Source organism: Oryzias latipes, chromosome 13 (genome assembly GCF_002234675.1).
Source record: "Oryzias latipes chromosome 13, ASM223467v1".
In the NCBI taxonomy this organism is placed as follows: domain Eukaryota; kingdom Metazoa; phylum Chordata; class Actinopteri; order Beloniformes; family Adrianichthyidae; genus Oryzias; species Oryzias latipes.
The window spans coordinates 10558291-10576176 of NC_019871.2; the positions used below are offsets into that span (position 1 = coordinate 10558291).

At 36.6% G+C, this 17886-nt stretch overlaps 1 protein-coding gene across 1 annotated transcript; it reads right to left on the reverse strand.

The window, feature by feature from the left end:
* Positions 1 to 6526: 6526 nt before the first annotated feature.
* On the reverse strand, positions 6527 to 14882 carry LOC101165907 (solute carrier family 13 member 5). Its single transcript, XM_011482405.3, has 12 exons — positions 14439 to 14882; positions 13405 to 13533; positions 13194 to 13330; positions 12796 to 13016; positions 12499 to 12679; positions 12282 to 12404; positions 11970 to 12182; positions 11773 to 11879; positions 11567 to 11688; positions 11327 to 11488; positions 10198 to 10335; positions 6527 to 7555 (listed from the first exon to the last, which is right to left on the reverse strand). Exons 1-12 carry the CDS (start codon positions 14736 to 14738, stop codon positions 7430 to 7432), a joined length of 1959 nt encoding a protein of 652 aa, XP_011480707.1. The 5' UTR covers positions 14739 to 14882; the 3' UTR covers positions 6527 to 7429.
* Positions 14883 to 17886: the final 3004 nt, after the last annotated feature.

The following is a 17886-nucleotide window of genomic DNA, read 5'->3' on the forward strand; positions in this document are numbered from 1 at the left end:
TCAGGGCACAATGAATCTACGTACGTAGATCAATACAGATTATGAGTTTATCCTTTTTTTAAATTTTTGGATGCTGGTGTGCATGCCGGGGGATTTTTGTCAAGGTTAAAGTGTGCCGTGGCTCAAAAAAGGTTGAAAAACACTGCTCTAGTATATAAAATAATGATTCGGATCAGAGTAATAATGTGATGAAGCTGCACTGTGAAGTCAGCAAAACTGGATTATTTAAGTAGGAATGAAGTAAAATTGTTATCACTCATTTAATATTTGAGGCAGGGTAAGCTGAAACAGAGAAAACCTGGTTCCTCTTTATTCAACTGTGCTTGCAAAACAGAGAGCAAGAAAGAAGGAACAGATCAAAGTCACGATGGAAAATCTGAGGAGTTTGAAAAGTATTTGAAACTAGTATTTCTTCAGGAGTAAAGAAATACCAAATAATGGATGTGAGGGGAGAAGAAATAATTTATGCAATACAAGATGCTGTAAAAGGAAAACACGGGGGCAACCAGCTGTATGGCAAGATGACTAAGATTATAAAGCTATAAAGAAATAAGGATAGCGTGTGGAAAACATGAATTTGTAAAAAAATAATGATTAATGAACACCATTTTAAAAATAAATCCTACATTTAAAGTAGGCTAAATAATTGTTTTGAAGTTGTTTTGTAACTTTCAATTTTTCGTTTACTCTACTACTCTAAATTGGTTTAACATGTTGTTTTTTTGCATTTCTATTCCAAAGCACTGTTTATAGCAATTGCGTTTTAAAAGTTGATAAATCATCCTGATCCCTTGGTCTTGGAGTGATCGAGATGAAAACAGTAAAGGTATGTAGAAATAGCAGAAAACATTACAGAAGATTAAAATGTTTGTTGCCTGAAAATAGCTGCAGTTGGGAATGGTCTCCAGTAGGGGGCAGCAATGCACTATAAATAATTTAAACTGCAGAGAAAAGAAGGGGAAAAAAAGCAATGAGTTAAAATCACTTCATCCGTAACTCAGTGTTTTCTCATTATCATGGTTTGGAGCCTCATATATTTGCAAAACATTTAGTTTGATCACTCTCTTTGTCTTTTTCTTTGAACAACTATCCAGTCAACAATTCCATCCTGAATGTTATCATTTAGTTCTTACACAGTTAACACAGTTGTTTAAATTTATACAAATTTCAATCTCTTTTACTGTTAGTCTGAAATTTGTGCTCATGTGTTTGATGTTCAAGTAAATTAACTACAACATTGTAAAATTGCCAATGAATTCCTCAGCTAACTTTCTTATTTGACGATACTTAATATAACCAACAGAGGGAGCTATTCCACTGTTTCCCAACCCTTCTCTAGGTTTTATCTACTGACTCGGCAAAATACTGTCAATTGAAAATGAATTTATTTTAGGTGAGTGTTGTAGGTGAAACTCAATCTGTTTTCATCAGTATTTACAGAAAATAAAAATTAAAAACTAAATTTTTACTGAAAATTAAGTATTTTAGTTCAATGTAAAGAATAAGAAAATTAAGGTAAATGTCTCAAAGTATTGGTTATATATGTGGCTGCAGGCCAGTTAAAGTTGTTTTAGACAATAGAGTCAAGTGAATTTGGATTGCTTGTGCCATGATTGAAGGAAAGCAAATTAAATTTGTTTATGAGTAACATTAACCTCTTACGACCTGGTGTCCACATACGTGGATATCACATTTCTGGTTATATTACCACAGTAATTAATTCTGCTTAACTGGGGTCCTGTGACTACTTGGGTAGAGGGTTAGCTCAAATATTAGCTCAGGTCTTAACTTTAACTTTACTTATTTTTTGTTAAAGAGGACTTTAAGTATTTTTATGTTCAGATGAACATTTCTAAAACCGTCAGTGAATTTTTCTGGGTGAAATCTGTGTCAAACTGTAAAAGTTTCACAATTGCCTCTAATTCATTGATTATTAGGATTTGTCTCTCAGAAAGCTTATGTGAATGTAGCAGTGTAATGAACGTCTGTCCAGATCTGGACAGACGTTCATCACAGGGTTGCTGGAGCCTATCTGCAGGCATAAGATGGCGCGTAATCAACGTCAATAGCTGTAATGTTTTTTAAATTTTTCTTTCTCAAAGCAAACTCCTTAGAGAAACATTCAAGCTATAGCTTAAAATCCGCACCATGACTTTGCAGAATTTTGTGACACAAAACCTTTTGACAATAAATTTTTCAAAATGTACTATTGCATTTACAAATTTACATGCACATTGTTTTTAAATCGATATTCTACAGAATGCAGAAGTTGATCTTGGGTTGATTGAATCCTCAAACAAATCCTTTGTTGAGCTGCCTGGATGTTGTTGTCACAAACTGTGGATAATATTTTCACCATGATATTTAATGTAGCAACGTAAAAAAAGAAAATCACTCATTGGCCTTTTTTACTTAGCATTGTGTTGTCCAGCACTGACAGATAAGTGAAGGAGACTTTGACTTTGAGGACCAGAATGTTAGTTCTTTGCTTTACTGGGCACGTTGAAATAAAGCCAGCAACTTTAAACTGCCAAAATGTAAATCTAGGTCTGGGTTGGTTTTTCATTGTCAACTAAATTGTCAATTGAGAGTTTTTGGAAAGGGACACAATAGTAGGGTTGCAGTGACTCAACCTCTTATTACACCTAAAAATGTCCATTTTGTGAGTGAAAGAACACATGTACTTGGGTTTCTAAGTTTCTAAGAGTCATCCCGCTTCACGACTTTGAACATGTGCAGTCCATGCAAGTGTCTAAAAATAGAGGATTTGGACTTCTGGGTAGCTTTTTTTGGCAAAAGACAATTTCTTTATGACCTTGAGGTAAAATAATCCTTTAAAAAGTCAGTCCTGCAACATATTTCCCATTGATGATGATGTCAAGTTTGATATTGTTTCAGTAAAGACGGTTACATTTGGGAAAACATTAAGACAAAATGAAGCAAAATAAAGAACTGCTGACATTTTTTCAAAATGTAAAAGTAAATGGTTAAAAAAAAACATTCCATTTCTGGTAAAACAGGTTCTGTACTGATGTGAACCGAAATGCCACACAGGGAGGAAAAGGCCACTTGGCCCTTGGAACGGACAGCAATGAGTCTTAGATGCACACAAATTTATAAGGTATTATTTTGTGGGATACGGTGTGTGATCTGATGAAACTAAAACCAAACTTTCAGTTACAATTATCCCTGCCACGTTTTGAGAGAAAAGAAGACAAGTTTGTCTTTTAACTTAGTTTCAAGCTGGCTGCTTCATAGAAGAAGAAAAAAAAAACACAAAAATTGAAGCAAAATCTCAGTACAGCAGACAGAAAGGTACAACTTGAGCATAGATTATCCTTTCAGATAAACATACCACTAAATAAGTCCACCTTAACACCTGTCTTCAGTACTGAACCCGATTTAGCTTCACCTGCTCTGTCTGAAGAATCGAGTAATTGGTTTTTGAAAAGTTTTCAACATGTAATTTGGCTAAGATAAAAGAGAAAAAATCTTATTTAAATAAGAGATTAAATGTGTCTTTGTTTTGGAAATTTCTGGTTAAGAACTATTTCTTTAGAAGACACCATGATGTGCTTGGATTTAGATCATATCCAAGAACCCTCTGTTAGTGAGAAGAAACGTGTTTGAGGCGTTTCTGATTCTGTACAAACAGTCAAAGGTCATTTTTGTTTTGTGATATCTTGATTGGACCACAATTACTCATCTAAATAATCTAAGCCAGGGCATAAACCAAATAAACAATTTCTTTGTATGTGACAGTATCTGTTAGAGTTCTCAGATTTAACTTTGGTAATTAAAGTTTTTTTTGTTTGTTTTTTTTCAAAATACAAACCTGGAAAGTCTGACTTTTTTGGCTGTAGATACCCACTTTTGCTAATATACGAGTAAATGGAGTACAATTTGGTGTACCTTTTTTGATTTGGTGCTGTAGAAAACTTTAATCTGCAAGAGTCATTTTACATTTAAAATAGTTATTTTTCATATCTACGAAGAGTTTCTTAAAGAAAAAATGTAATTCTATTGTTATACCAATAAGCAATTAAAAATCCTACAATGTGATTTCTTGGATCTTTTTTCTTTACATTCCGTCTCTCGTAGCTGGATTGTACCAACGACCTCTGATCTGTTTAAGTGGAACAATCTACAGAATCAGTGACTGACAAATATTTTTTGTGTCCCTGTATGTTTATACTTTTTGATAACTAAATCAAATATTTTTATTTATGCATTTATAAAGAAATTATTTTGAAGTTGATGCTTTTAGAACTACTCTTAGATGTAAAGAAGCAGAAGTTTATTTGGAAGGAACCAAAGACTGCTTCAAAAGCGACGTCTGAATCCATTTCTAAGACCACCAAGCAGAGCTGACTGTGATGAGAGTCCTATCAGGTGACCACAATGCTCTGCTTGAAATGCCATAAGGAACAACAAAGTCATTATGATCCATCTTGTGAAGGGACGTAAATGTCTAGATCAAATTTCACTGCATCTTATTCAGCAGGAGAGTAAATGACTGACTGACTGACTGACTGACTGATCCCCACATGGCTAAAAATCTGGATCATGTTAATCCCTGTGACAAACCATGCAGAAAGAAGTTTGCTTCATTTGCAAGAAGCTACAGAAATATCCATTTCCTATGAGAATTAAAGCAATCATAAACTGAGTTTTTAAAAAATTTCATCAAAACACAACCTCTTTGATTGATGAACTCTTTGTGATGGATAAAGCCAAAATGTTTGTTTGCAACCATCAGCCTGTCGAGGCCTAATCATTTACGTGTTACATCAATGAGGAAAAAGTGAATAAAGACAGCAAAAGCGTGCAGGATGTGTATGAATGCACTTTGGTCCAAAAAGTGTAAAGAAAGAGTTTCTGTCCCCCTACTTAGTTATGGGATACTCCAATTGCCCAGCAGAACTAAGTCTGCTAGGGAGGCCTGATCGTATCAGACAGAGTATTGTACCTCAGTGTAACTGAAACACAAGTGGCAGAGAGCCAGTTTTGTCCGGAAAAAAAAAGTTGGTCAACAAAAAAAAAAAAAAAATCTGCTTTTCAATGGATTTGAATTCAGAAGTTATCATTTTTTTCTAGAAAAAAAAAACAGGTCATTTAAAACGTTTAAAATTAGGGCATGTATTTCTAGAGCGATGCTGCCTTTGGCTGATTGACATAAAAAAAACGTCTGCAAACGGAGAGCTCTCACCAAAATGCATTACAAAAACAATACATTCCTTTAAAAAAGTAATATGTTCTGCAGAGTTTTAACAAAAAAAAAGCAGATGAAAGTTCAAAAAAAGAAAAACTGGACAAAATTTTAAAGCATGTTTGTGTTAAAAAGTGAGATTCTATTTGTAGTGCAAAGTTACACAATGTCAAGGGGAGCAGAAGTTCAAAACAAACCTTTGCCAGAGCTCCACTCCGTCTTTATGTGAAAAAGTAATTCATTAAGCTTGCATACATGCTGACTCAGCAGGCATGGTGTTTTATTCATCCCAGAAAAATAGCACACTATTTTTGGGGTTTCGTTTGGATACATAGCTTAAAAAAATTATATCTATATATATATAGATACATATATATAGATATATATACAGAAGAAAAAATGTGGGCTATAATACATGAAAACGAGCTTCAATTGGATAATGAGTGGGTTGCACAGAGTCAGCAAAAAAGAGAAAGGCACTGTAATTACATAAAAGCTCTTCCCTCTGAGATCCAAGATCATAGTCATCTGAAATGCTCTATGCACCCAACTGCTCGTTAACCAACAACCATGCAACATTTTAATAGTCCAGCAGGAATGAGGTCAGAACTTTGATGTGAAGTTTTTTGTTTCTCCTTCCTAACTTGGCTTGGATTCCTTCAAGCTTCATCCCAGATTTAGCTGGTGGTGTAGTTTAATCATGGTGCTGATGCTATTGTCTTCCATCCTCATCTCTATTTCATCATTGTGAGTGAACATGACTCAAATAGAGGAATTAAAGATGTTTTTTTGGGGTCTTTCAAATGCAAACTTGTGAAATATCATCTTTGACGAAAGAAACATCCATTTGTCCTTGCTGCATGACAGTGACATTAACCTCTTGCTAACGTGGATTAAGTGAGGTGTTTCAGGGCAGGATCAATGTGGCTTTCCGCACTGTATTTAAGAGATTACACCAGATTTTTCCACCAGACAAGTGGTCAGTGAACAAGGGACAGGGACCCACAAAGCCTTAAAAACACAATACTCATGAGAAGTTGAGAAAGACATGAATGCTATGAAAGTGAGATCATCTTGTTTTGGATGACAGTTGTGCATTACCAGCAAAGGATGAGCTTTCTTGAAATCTTTTGTTCAAACCCCTAAAAATGTTGAAAATCCTGTGAGCAACTGATGTGAAATCCGATTATTTTTCAGCCGCGTTTTGGATCATTTCAAACATTGGATATTGCTTATTAGCTAAAATCATGCATAAATTCAAATTGCAGTATACGGATGTGTTTTTTAAAAAATGAAACTATAAAATTGATATGAAAGGTATGTAAACGTAAAAACTTTATTTTTTCTCTTTTTTTATGCATTTCTCATCTTTATGAGTATTTAACACAATTTAATTGCAAAAATGATGGGTAGCTGTGAGATGCAGTGTTCAAAGGTCAACTCCAAAAGTCTGTGAGGTCAAGAAACCTTCCAAACTGCAGTTAAGTTTTAAATAGCGTTGAAAAAGACTTTAAATAGAAAACCGAATAGACTGCTCAATCTATATATGACATCTTGTATAATTGCCTAACACTTAGTGACAGTCATAAACATGAATCATTTTCTTTATTTTACACCAAAATACGGTTTAAAAACCTATTTACATCATTTTGGTAAAATAATCATTTTTTTATTGCATTTGTCAGTTTTTTTCTATTACCTGTCATGCATATCAGATTGCACAAAAGTAAAAAAAAAAAAGAATTTAAGGTGAATTTAAAAAAAGTGAAGCTGTTAGATGTACATCATGATTTGATAACATTCCAATGACTACTTGTATACAAAACAGACATTTTCCCTGGCTTAACACCTGCTAAAAATTGCATTTGGGTAATGCCACTAAAGATTTTTTGTTAAAAAAAACAACAAAAGAACAAAAACAAGTCCTGAGAGTACAACATGGGGCATTACGAACCTTTTCCAACAAAAACTACAGTATTTTACATCATAATTACAAAACAAAATTGATGGAATCTTTATAATTTTCTTACTACAACTTTTACTCACAAAACCAACCAATTAAAGCATTTAAACTCCAATCTAATGTGTAAAGTTCTATGCGTTTTGACACTGTGACTGATCTTTGTTTATCTGTAGACTTTTGTTTGGTGACGGTCGATAAGAAGGGCAGAATATGTGATCATCTTTATCAAAAATAAAAAAACATTTTTAAAAATCCGCTCAGACTCCTGTGACGTTGGCCCAAGCAGGGAAAGTGTCCAGGTGAAACATGGCTCTACCCCAGCTGTTAATCGCCAGTGTAATACAAAGGATCCCAATGATGTTCATGACTATCCCTGTCTTGGCCTGGTGAAGAAGAAAATACAGTTATTTAAAATCCTTATGCCAATGAAATGAAGCGATTGTGTTAAAAAAAAATGCTTTAGTTTTTCACATTTTTATGCAATCTTTTTGTTCAACCCTTGAAATAAAAACTGAAAGTCTGAACTTCAATGGCATCTGAGTTGTTTAATTTAAAATTCACTGTGGTAATGTACAGAAACTAAATGGGAAAAAAGGTGTCTCTGTCCAAATATTTATGGTCCTGACTGTATTAAAAAAAAAAAGAAAAATATGACATTTTTCTTTGGAAGGTTGGTTTGCAAGTGGCCCTCTTATTCAGTTTTGTTATTTTTGCTGGAATGCACTTGGAAGTTACCAGTGCCAATTACAGCCCAACCTTTGCCATTTAAAAGAGGATTGAGCTTTTAAATCAGTGAGCAAATCATGACTTAAGACCCTTGATTTTTTTAAAATGCTTTTTTCCTTTAGCTCTTAGGACAGTGAAGAACTCATTCACAAACTTGCTTCTAAGAACAAAACCCCCTTCTGACAGCTTTATCTTATTTTTGTTTTCTCCCAAATGTCGGCATTTTCCACGTTTTGCTGTTAGCAAAGACCAAAATCTTTAGTCTTTAATATCTTTAAAAATCTTTAATAAAAAAGGTTATTAAATAATGATGTACAGTGTAGCACATTTTCAAAGTAACCTTTACACACGTAAATGATAATATGTTGTTGAAATTCTTTGTTGCTGTTTTTTATCATGTTAAAATAACCATAATCACTGTTATTTAAGGTGTTGTACTTGTTATGACTTTTACCATGATAACTATTTAGATGGAGAATGTTTTTTATAGATGTAAAATATATTATACATTCCTTGCTGTTTCCAGGATTCAATAACTATGACTAAAGTGGTTACGGTATAAGGAATTCTGACATACTAATGCATGAAAAAAGCACCAGAGCAATTAATCAATTTGTTCTTATTGTGTGTTTTAATCTGCAAATGCAAATTCGGGCATTAACATGAACTCATAAATGCCCCATTGGCTGACATGAGGGATAAGAGCCATAGTTGTGTTAGGTTTTGGTCAATTTCAAAACAAACGGTTGTGAATTTTAACACTTTATTTGCTAAAAAGGATCCGTGGTTTTTCACCTCGTTGGTTTGATGGTTGAGTCTGTTGGTCAGTAAAGCTGTTGGAAGTATGACCAAAAATTGGCTTATTTTATTGAATGTGAAGCAGTCAAAATGTAAAGTCATTCACAGATCACATTACTGTTTAATAAATTAAATTAACAAATTAAGAACATTGAATTAAATCCAAGATTAAACAACAAAAATGTGCAACTCTTCTCATTTTGGCTCCCAACTTTTAAAAAATTTAGAAATTATTGTAAAATATTGCTTTATAAAAAGACCAGACTTTGCACAGTGGTTAGAAATGCTAACTGAATCAAACACTGATGTGTTTACACATGGATTGCTGTTTACACGTCATTGATGTTTGCTGCCTGACAGAACAGCTTCCATGCATTCAGAAGAAAAGTCTTGTAGTGCATCTGTTTTCTGTATTTAATTGATGTCTACGGTTCTTATTGTTTCTGATAAGTCAAAACTTTTCTGACAGAAAATCTTCCTATTTTTTTTATTTTTCAAATTCAGATTTGCATGCTGTAGGACAAAGCAAACCCTTAATTGTTATATTTGTCACTGTTTAAGGGTTAATGGATGTGACAAAGCACTAATCAGCAGTTTCCTCTGGCAATGACCACTGGGATGGCCAATGAAACTATAAAAGCCCTTTCTGACCCTCCAGACAAAGTCCTGCATATTTCTGCTGTAGTTGCATTCCATTGATTCTTGTTTGTAAAATTGGGGTTACATAATTGACCAAATACACACCATCGAAAGATCTTAAAAAGAGGCCAATTTACTTTGTTGAACCTAAAACCATTTTGCATTCAGCCATATGGTTAAACCTCATCAATGTGTGGACTGCAGATAAATCTGAGAGGGAGGCAAATATGAAAGGTAGAATCAAATCTATCTTCACTCTGAAGCAAAACTAAGAATCTGCAACTCCAGGTCCATGCCTGCAGAAGTATGTAACTGGGTCACCAGACAGTTTGAGCCTCTGTGCATAGTTTGGATGCATTATTTTATTGTTTACATTATTGCAGAATGCCATTCAATGCACACAAAGTAAGTTTGCAATTTGAAAACAGACTTAAATGAAGAAATTATGACCCAGATCATAGTGTTAGCTTAGCTTCATTCTGTTATTTTTACATAGATTCACTTTTTGTTTGCTAATTTCCCTTTAAATGTGTGTATTAAAGTCTTTTTTTATTTGAAGGTGTTTAGAGGACAAAGGTTGGAGACCAGAATTAAAAATCTGAGGAAAATGACTATTTATGAGACAAGAATCAACAGTTCTTGATATTTGCCATGTTTGTTTTTTAAGTCTTTTGTTTTGGGTTATTGAAGCACTCTCACTGCGTTTCTTTTTCCAACTACAAAAACTGGCAACACCGATTTAACGTGAGCAGTGATGACAAAAGTACCTGTTCTGTGATTATACAGTGGAAATAAAGTCTCAGCTTTACACACTGTCTATGTAATTTACATAATAACCCCAACAAACCCCTGCAGCACTCACCATGTCAGCAACTTTGAGGTAGCCGTAAGAGAAGACGATGGCGTTTGGAGGTGTGGCAACAGGCAACATGAAGGCAAAGGAGGCACCCAGAGTGCAAGGCACCATGACATACAGCGGATTCATTCCAATGGACTGAGACTGCAATAATTACAAAGGAAATTTCATCTGTCTAAAGCATGGATAAGCATAGATGTGATCACAAAATCCTCCACTCGATCTTTTTTGGCACTATGTCATAGGTCACAGGAAGGTGTGCAGTTCTGCGCAGAGACTCTTTATGGGTGGGTGTAATTAAGTTGTAGTTGTAGCAAGCCTGGCACTGAGGCATGACGTTTGAAATAGAAAAACATTGCACGTGCAGCGATAATGGCAGACTTCAACTGTGCATAGGACATGACTGTGTAGAATTTGTCTCTAAATTACATATCCTGTGGCATGAGGCTTAAACAAAAGCACTATAATTTTTGGCTCTTGGGGTAAACAGAGGGGAAAAATACTAAACTTTATATTTTGTCCCTTTTAGAGTGTAAACTGTGTGTCTGGCTGCCAAAATTGACACTCAGTTGATTTCAATCGACAGAATATAACACAAAACATTTCACTTGTTAAGCTCTAGTTTAGATCTATGTGATCAAATGACCAATCCTACTACTATTTTATCTCCTGTATTCTCATAGCACCACTTTGCTTGGTCATGTCCTCAGCAGTCTGTATAAGCCTATGAGCCGCTGTCTTTTGTAATCCGTCTTTGGCATTCTGCATGGTGCTCTACAAGTGGGCACAGTAATGCCATTATTCAGCAGCAGTGGGGCAGGCAGTGGCACAGGCCAGCGAGGCGCATCGGTGTATTTGGCAGTTTATTAATGGAAGGAGGGGCCCAGTGAGGAACCAAACATATCCAGCTTGAATGACCACAAAGTGAGTAGCCAAACATGAAAGAAGAGGCCAGCTCTCACTGGGAATACTGTCAATGCTGGACTCCAGTTGGTGAAATCTATTATGGTGGCTTTACTTTAAGGAGCAATTCACCTCACTAGATCAAATTCCTCAAAGATAATTCTCTTTCTCCTACAGATTCTTGCCTTCTTTTTCCTGAACAAACACGTGTTTTAAAGATTCTAGCTCTTACCATTGAGGCAAGGACTGGTAGGAAGAGAGTCGCCGTGGCCACATTACTCGTGCACTCTGTGAAGACAGCAATAAGCAAACATAAAATGATAGCAATTCCCCATGGAGGGATGTTTTGGAGGGGTGTCATCTGATCTCCCATCCACTTTGAGAGTCCCGAAACCTGAAAACAGCATAACAATATACAGTGAAGTAAGATTTGATGCCGTAAGAAATATAAGCTGATGTCTCTGCCTCTTACTTCACTTCCTTTGGCCAAAGCAAATCCTCCTCCAAGAAGAAGTATGATGCCCCAAGGCAACTTTTTTTGGGCAACTTTCCAGGTGAGGAGACGTGGTGCGGAGTTAACAGACTGATGAGGGGCTGCAAGTCCAATGAACCAGAGTTTATACTATTTTTATTCACACTTGGATGCAATATTTTGACTCTCTTAGGCCTGCAGCTGACCTGTGTTAAAGCTTCGAGACCTCCAGCAACAGATTCGGGGAGGTTCAGAGGGAAAAACAAAGAGAAGGACGGCTACAAAGATTGCAACTGTGGCATCTGTCACATACCTGACAAATGGGGAGAACAAAACCACTTTTTTTAGGAATTAGATTCATACAAATTGTGCAGATTTGAGGAAAAAAAGTGAGAGTACAAACTCTGCTTCGGAGTTGAAGACATAGGTTGCCCAGCCGGCTACAAAACCTGGATCTCTTGTGAACCACAGGACAACAAGCAAAGAGAAAAGAGCCAAGACGCTAATCTCTCCAAAGGACATGGGCCCCAGCAGACGATGCTGATCTCGAAGGAGGTTGTAGATGGCGATGTCCTTCTCGGTCTTCACACTCCCACAACCCCATGTCTTCTTCAAGCTAAAACGACCAAACAGCATCAAACTGTTGTTGCACTAACTAAAATGTCTCAATGCAGATTTGAGTCCCAGTCTCTCTGTTAACAACAAATAGACTCACTTGAATCCCATGTATACAAACTGGAGCCAAAGCCAGGCCAGCGTGAGCATGAGGATCATATTTGGGAAGGCAAAGCCAAACCAGGAGGCAAAGTTAATTACATCCCCATTTTCAGGAAACAGTCTAATAAAGACAAAATTTGTAAGTAAATTACTGAAAATGCAATTCTGTAAAATCCCTAACTATTCTATTTGCAAGTAATGAGTGAAAGACTTACTGGTTCATCTGGCCCTTCAGCACCAGATTAGGACCAGTTCCTGTCAATGTCGCAGTGCCTCCAATGCTGGCAGCATAACAAATGCACAGGGTCATTCCTTTACACATTTTCCGCCTTTCTGCTGCCTCCTTAAGCTTGGTAAGTTCTGCTGAAGCATCTAAGAAAGTCACCACCACTGGACCTTAAAACAACATGTGAAGAATGAGCAGATCAGTTATAGTTACTCAATGTTTCTGCATTTTTCTTAGCTACTTTTATCACATTTTTAATGCTGGACTTGGAGATTTCAAGGCTCACCTTGACCCTCATTCTGCTTCTCTGTCTGTGTAGAAGATTTATTGTCAGTGTCTGATATCTGGACCTGTTCTTCTGAGCAGAGGATCTGGGGAACTTCTGTCTCACTGCTGTTGAGCTGTTCTAGCACTGCTTGGACAATAGGCACCATCATGGCTGTAGTAGCTGTGTTGCTGATCCACATAGACAAAAATGCAGTAACACCCATGAAGCCCAGCATCAGCCTGTGAGGAAATTGAAAACATAGATATGTTACAGCTTTGAGTGGACTGACAGAGCAGATTAAAAACAACAAAGCTTTTTATTATACTGTCACACCTCGAACATTGCAGGTAATAACAGCTGATTAGATAACCTGAAAAATACGAAACGCAAGGGATATTTGTAGTAGAAAAACTCACAGAGCTGGACGCACACCAACAAAAAGCAGCACCCTCAAGGCAATGCGCTTGTGAAGATTCCAATGCTCCACTGCCACAGCAACCATAAGTCCTCCCACAAACAACAAGTTGGTGTCCTTCAAGTACTGCATGCCCACCTGTGAAGCATGATCACAGATGACAGAAATAAATCTTTGCACAAAAAATAAAAATAAAAAAATCTTTAACTTACGTCTTGGGACTCCATTATCCCAAACAAAGGGAACAGGATAGCTGGGAGGAGAGCGGTCACAGCTAGTGGCAGTACCTCTGTGCACCAATACACTGCCATCAAGATTATTATATAGGCACATTCTGCCTCCTGAATAAGAAAATGGGGGAAAGTATGCAGATAAATGTGCGACAATTTTGTCGCAACAACAAAATTACTTCACACATTCTTAAAATTCCTGCAATAAAAGTTTCTCAAAAGTTTATCTCAGATGGGTAACTTCCAAACCATTTTTATGTGGATCTTATGGTGGTTCAAAGAGTGAAGATAAGAGTCTAGTACTGCCATTAATTATTCCCAAAGCATTCAAGTGAGCTTCAGGATCTCATGTTTGTCATCAATCTCTATTTTAACACATATAGAATGCATCTTTTGTTCACCTATGAACTCTGTCGCTTATTTTGATGCTCATGATACTCCAAATGCGCGCCCAGTTTGCGCTCTTTCATGGCGACATGGAATTGCCTTTCCAGCCTATCATAACACGCTCGCAGCCTGTATGTTACATGAAGAGGTAACAATGTGGACAGAGCCCTTTGGCCGTGTGTTCCTACGCTGGACACGATTGTTCGTGTTAACACGGAGGGGTTAAAATAACAGGACTTACAGGGTGCGCATGCACCCGGCACAATTAAGCAGTTCTCACGCGCGTCCCTCCGCATGTACTGCGCACTGAGCTGTTAACAGGTGCAGGGGGAACTGTAAACAATGACCAAAAAGTTCCGAAAATGATTACAGGGAGGCTACTGTGTCGCTAAGATGGTCTGTTACAGTCAAATCTAATGTAAAGTTACACTGACAGTCGTTTTTACGCATTCAATATAACGCTTTGGCTCATATTTAAACGGATAAATAGAGTGCTGATGGAGTAAAGCCTTAAACAAAAACGGTAAGTATAAAAGACAAGAAGTAAATAATTTAGTTTGCTGACTTTTATCTATGTAAAAAAGTTTTTTCCCCCATTAAAATCGAATTCAGATCTTGCAGCAACATACCGGCGTCCCGATCACCAAAGGCAATGGAAGAAGGAGAAGTGGAGTTGAGAAGAGGATGAGCTCATTCTTGACGGCGCACAGATGTCTAAAAAACCCCATCCTGAAGAAAAGTGGATGAAAGAAACCTTCACACCATGGGTTGAGGTTTTGAGGCGCAGGGGAGAGCAGGAGTGGAGGAAGAGGAGGAGGAGGCAGTGTTTCTGCGAATAAAGGAGAGTGAAGGAGTCGAATCCCAATGAGGAGTGTGAGCAATGCCGTTGACGACGCATAAGGACTAACTGGCAGTGACAAACGGAACATGTACCAATGATTTTCTACCTTTTAGTATGTTTCATGTCAGAAACTGAGTTAAGAAAATACATAAACGTGTGATCATAGCATTTTAATTCCTTTAAACATTTCCTGTTGACTAAAATTAAGAAACATTACATTTTTGTTAAATCAAGGAGTTACAGTAAAAAATGTAAGGTTTTTTATTTAAAGTTTCACAAAAACATGTTTTACTTAAAAAAACACTATTTTATTCATTCATTCAATCATCCATTCATCTTCTTCCGTTTATTCCCTTTCGGGGTCACATGGCTGCTGGAGCCTATCCCAGCCACTTGTGGGCGAAGGCAGGGGGCATCCTGGACCGGTCACCATGACTGTCGCAGGAAAAACCCTATTTCAAAATATTAAATAAAAAGGGCAGGAATTTGATAGAAAAACTCTTCTATGTATACCCTACAACAGTAGAGTTAGTGTGTTTTTTTCCAAAACACAGAATGTCATGTAAATAACCATGTTGGTATTACAATTATTGTAGTTATTTATTTAGAAACTGGCTTCTAATTCCTTTTTGCCCAAATTGTCCAAAGAAAATCTGACAGGTTAAGGCAGTGTCCTCCCTGAAGAAGGATCTAATAGGAAATACCAACATGGGAAAAAGCATTGGTTTGAAAAACAAAAGTCTGAACGATATAAAAAACAAAAGATAAAAACAGAACTTTGCACTTAGGGGACATTGTTAATGATCTTCCTTTTCCAAGAATCTTTTTTTTTGCCTGAAAACTAATAATTGATACAAAAGTGGAGTAAATGTTGTAAAATATTTGCAAATTAAAAATCGTAAATACAAAGTCACACATACTGTGCTTCTTTATTATTGTTTTCTGTGGGATAACCCCTGGCCCAACTATCACTAATAATGATCATTGCTTTGGCTTAAACTTAAAACATTGAGAAAAATGTTTCCGCTTTTGGTATTAATTTTTTGGGGGCTTGTCTTACCTGCATAAAATTCATAAAACGATTGATGCCATACTGTGATGTTCATGAATTTTCTTTTCCTCAAACACAGGAAGGGAACCTTTTTAAATTTAGTTTTCAGTTATTTACCAGAGTAAAACAAAAAAAAGTACAAATTTTGTTGTGGTGGATCAATAATTACACAATCAGTTGCAGTTCTAATGAAAGTTTTTTTTAAGAAGAGTTCTATAAAAAAAACTGTTAGTAGTGACTTTTAAGATCAATTTTTTGCTACTGGGTATAGGTTTTGTTTTGGTTACGACGTCATCTTTTTTTATTCTTTTGTGCAGTCACTTGATGAGGTCAAAAGGCCATCTCTTACATAATTTAAGGAGCCGTATGAGACAGAAATACACAAATAAACTCAGTTCATGTTCGAAACATGACAGCCGAGTTAAATTTGGTGCCGTCAAGGAAAAAATGTTCACCCCAACAAGGTTGATAGACGAATGAGATGATGACATCGACCCTATTGTTCGTCAGCTTCATTCTGGGAAACCAATGAAAGTCATGGGCTGGAGTTATTTTGTTGGTCAAGTGATGACAAAAAAATTGAAGACGTTTCATAAACATTAGCAAATGTGTGTTATTGTCTCATGTTTGACTGATTTTTTTATTAATATGTCATACATTTTGTTTCCAAATAAGAATTTTATAGCGCACTAAAGCCGTCTATAGCAGAACATGATATTACTCCCAGAATATTTGAAATTAAAAAGATTTTGATTTAAAATTGCATCACTTCACAAGTGCAGAAATAAGTGTAATATATTTATTAGAAAGACTGAGTATGTAAGTGTAATCTGGGATCATTGTGTACTTTTTGAAAGAAGGTCTTTGAGAATAATTTTCTAAAGTTTCATCTTCACCCTTTTTATAAACGAAAACATTACATAAAAAATGTTGTTGAAAATGTCTCTCTCTTTCTCTCTCTATCTGTATATACATTGAGGTCAATAAGTATTTGATCACCCTGTGATTTAGCAAGTTCTCCCACTTAGAAAACATGGAGGGGTCTAAAATTTTCATCATAGATGCATTTCCACAGTGAGAGACAGAATCTGAAGAAACATTCAGAAATCACGTTGTACAATTTTTTTAAACAATTTATTTGTCAATAAATGAGCTGGTCAATGACCTGAAGAGAGCTGGGACCACCGTTTCCAAGGCTACTATAAGTAATACATTAAAACGTCATGGTTTCAAATCATATATCACACGGAAGGTTCCCCTGCTGAAGTCAGCCCATGTCAAGGCCCGTCTGAAGTTTGCCAATGACCATCTTGATGATCCAGAGGAGTCATGGGAGAAAATTTTGTGGTCAGATGAGACCAAAAACGAACTTTTTGGTCTTAATTCCATTCGGCGTGTTTGGAGGAGGAAGAAGGAGGAGCATCATCCCAAGAACACCATACCTAAAGTGAAGCACGGGGGTGGAAGCATCATGCTCTGGGGGTGTTTTTCTGCACAGGGGACAGGACGACTGCACTGTATTAAGGAGAGGATAAACAGGGCTCTGTATTGTGAGATATTGGGCAAAAACCTCCTTACCTCAGTCAGAGCGTTGAAGATGGGTCGTGGCTGGGTCTTTCAGGATGACAATGACCCGAAGCACACAGCCAAGAAAACCAAGGAGTGGCTCCGTAAGAAGCATATCAAAGTTCTGGAGTGGCCTAGCCAGTCTCCAGACCTAAATCCAAAAGAGAATCTTTGGTGGGAGCTAAAACTCCGTGTTGCTCAGCAACAGCCCCGAACCCTGACAGATCCTCCATACAGAAGATCTGTATGGAGGAGTGGGCCAAAATCCCTGCAGCAGTGTGTAGAAACCTAGTGAAGAACTACAGGAACCGTTTGACCTCTGTAATTGTTAACAAAGGCTTCTGTACCAAATATTAAAGTTGTGAAGAATTACAGGAACCGTTTGACCTCTGTAATTGTTAACAAAGGGTTCTGTACCAAATATTAAAGTTGTTTAACTCAAGTGATCAAATACGTATTTGTCACAGTAATATACAAATAAATTGTTTTAAAAAATCGTACAATGTGATTTCTGAATGTTTCTTCAGTTTCTGTCTCTCACTGTGGAAATGCACCTGTGATGAAAATTTTAGGCTCCTCCATGTTTTCTAAGTGGGAGAACTTGCTAAATCACAGGGTG

Coding starts and splice junctions, on each gene's coding strand:
- LOC101165907 (XM_011482405.3), bottom strand. CDS start 14,738: ATGTTCCGTTTGTCACTGCCAGTTAGTCCTTATGCGTCGTCAACGGCA. Junction 12,183..12,281: donor TTTGTATACATGGGATTCAA/GTGAGTCTATTT, acceptor TGGTCGTTTTAG/CTTGAAGAAGACATGGGGTT. Junction 11,689..11,772: donor GTCTCGAAGCTTTAACACAG/GTCAGCTGCAGG, acceptor TTGGACTTGCAG/CCCCTCATCAGTCTGTTAAC.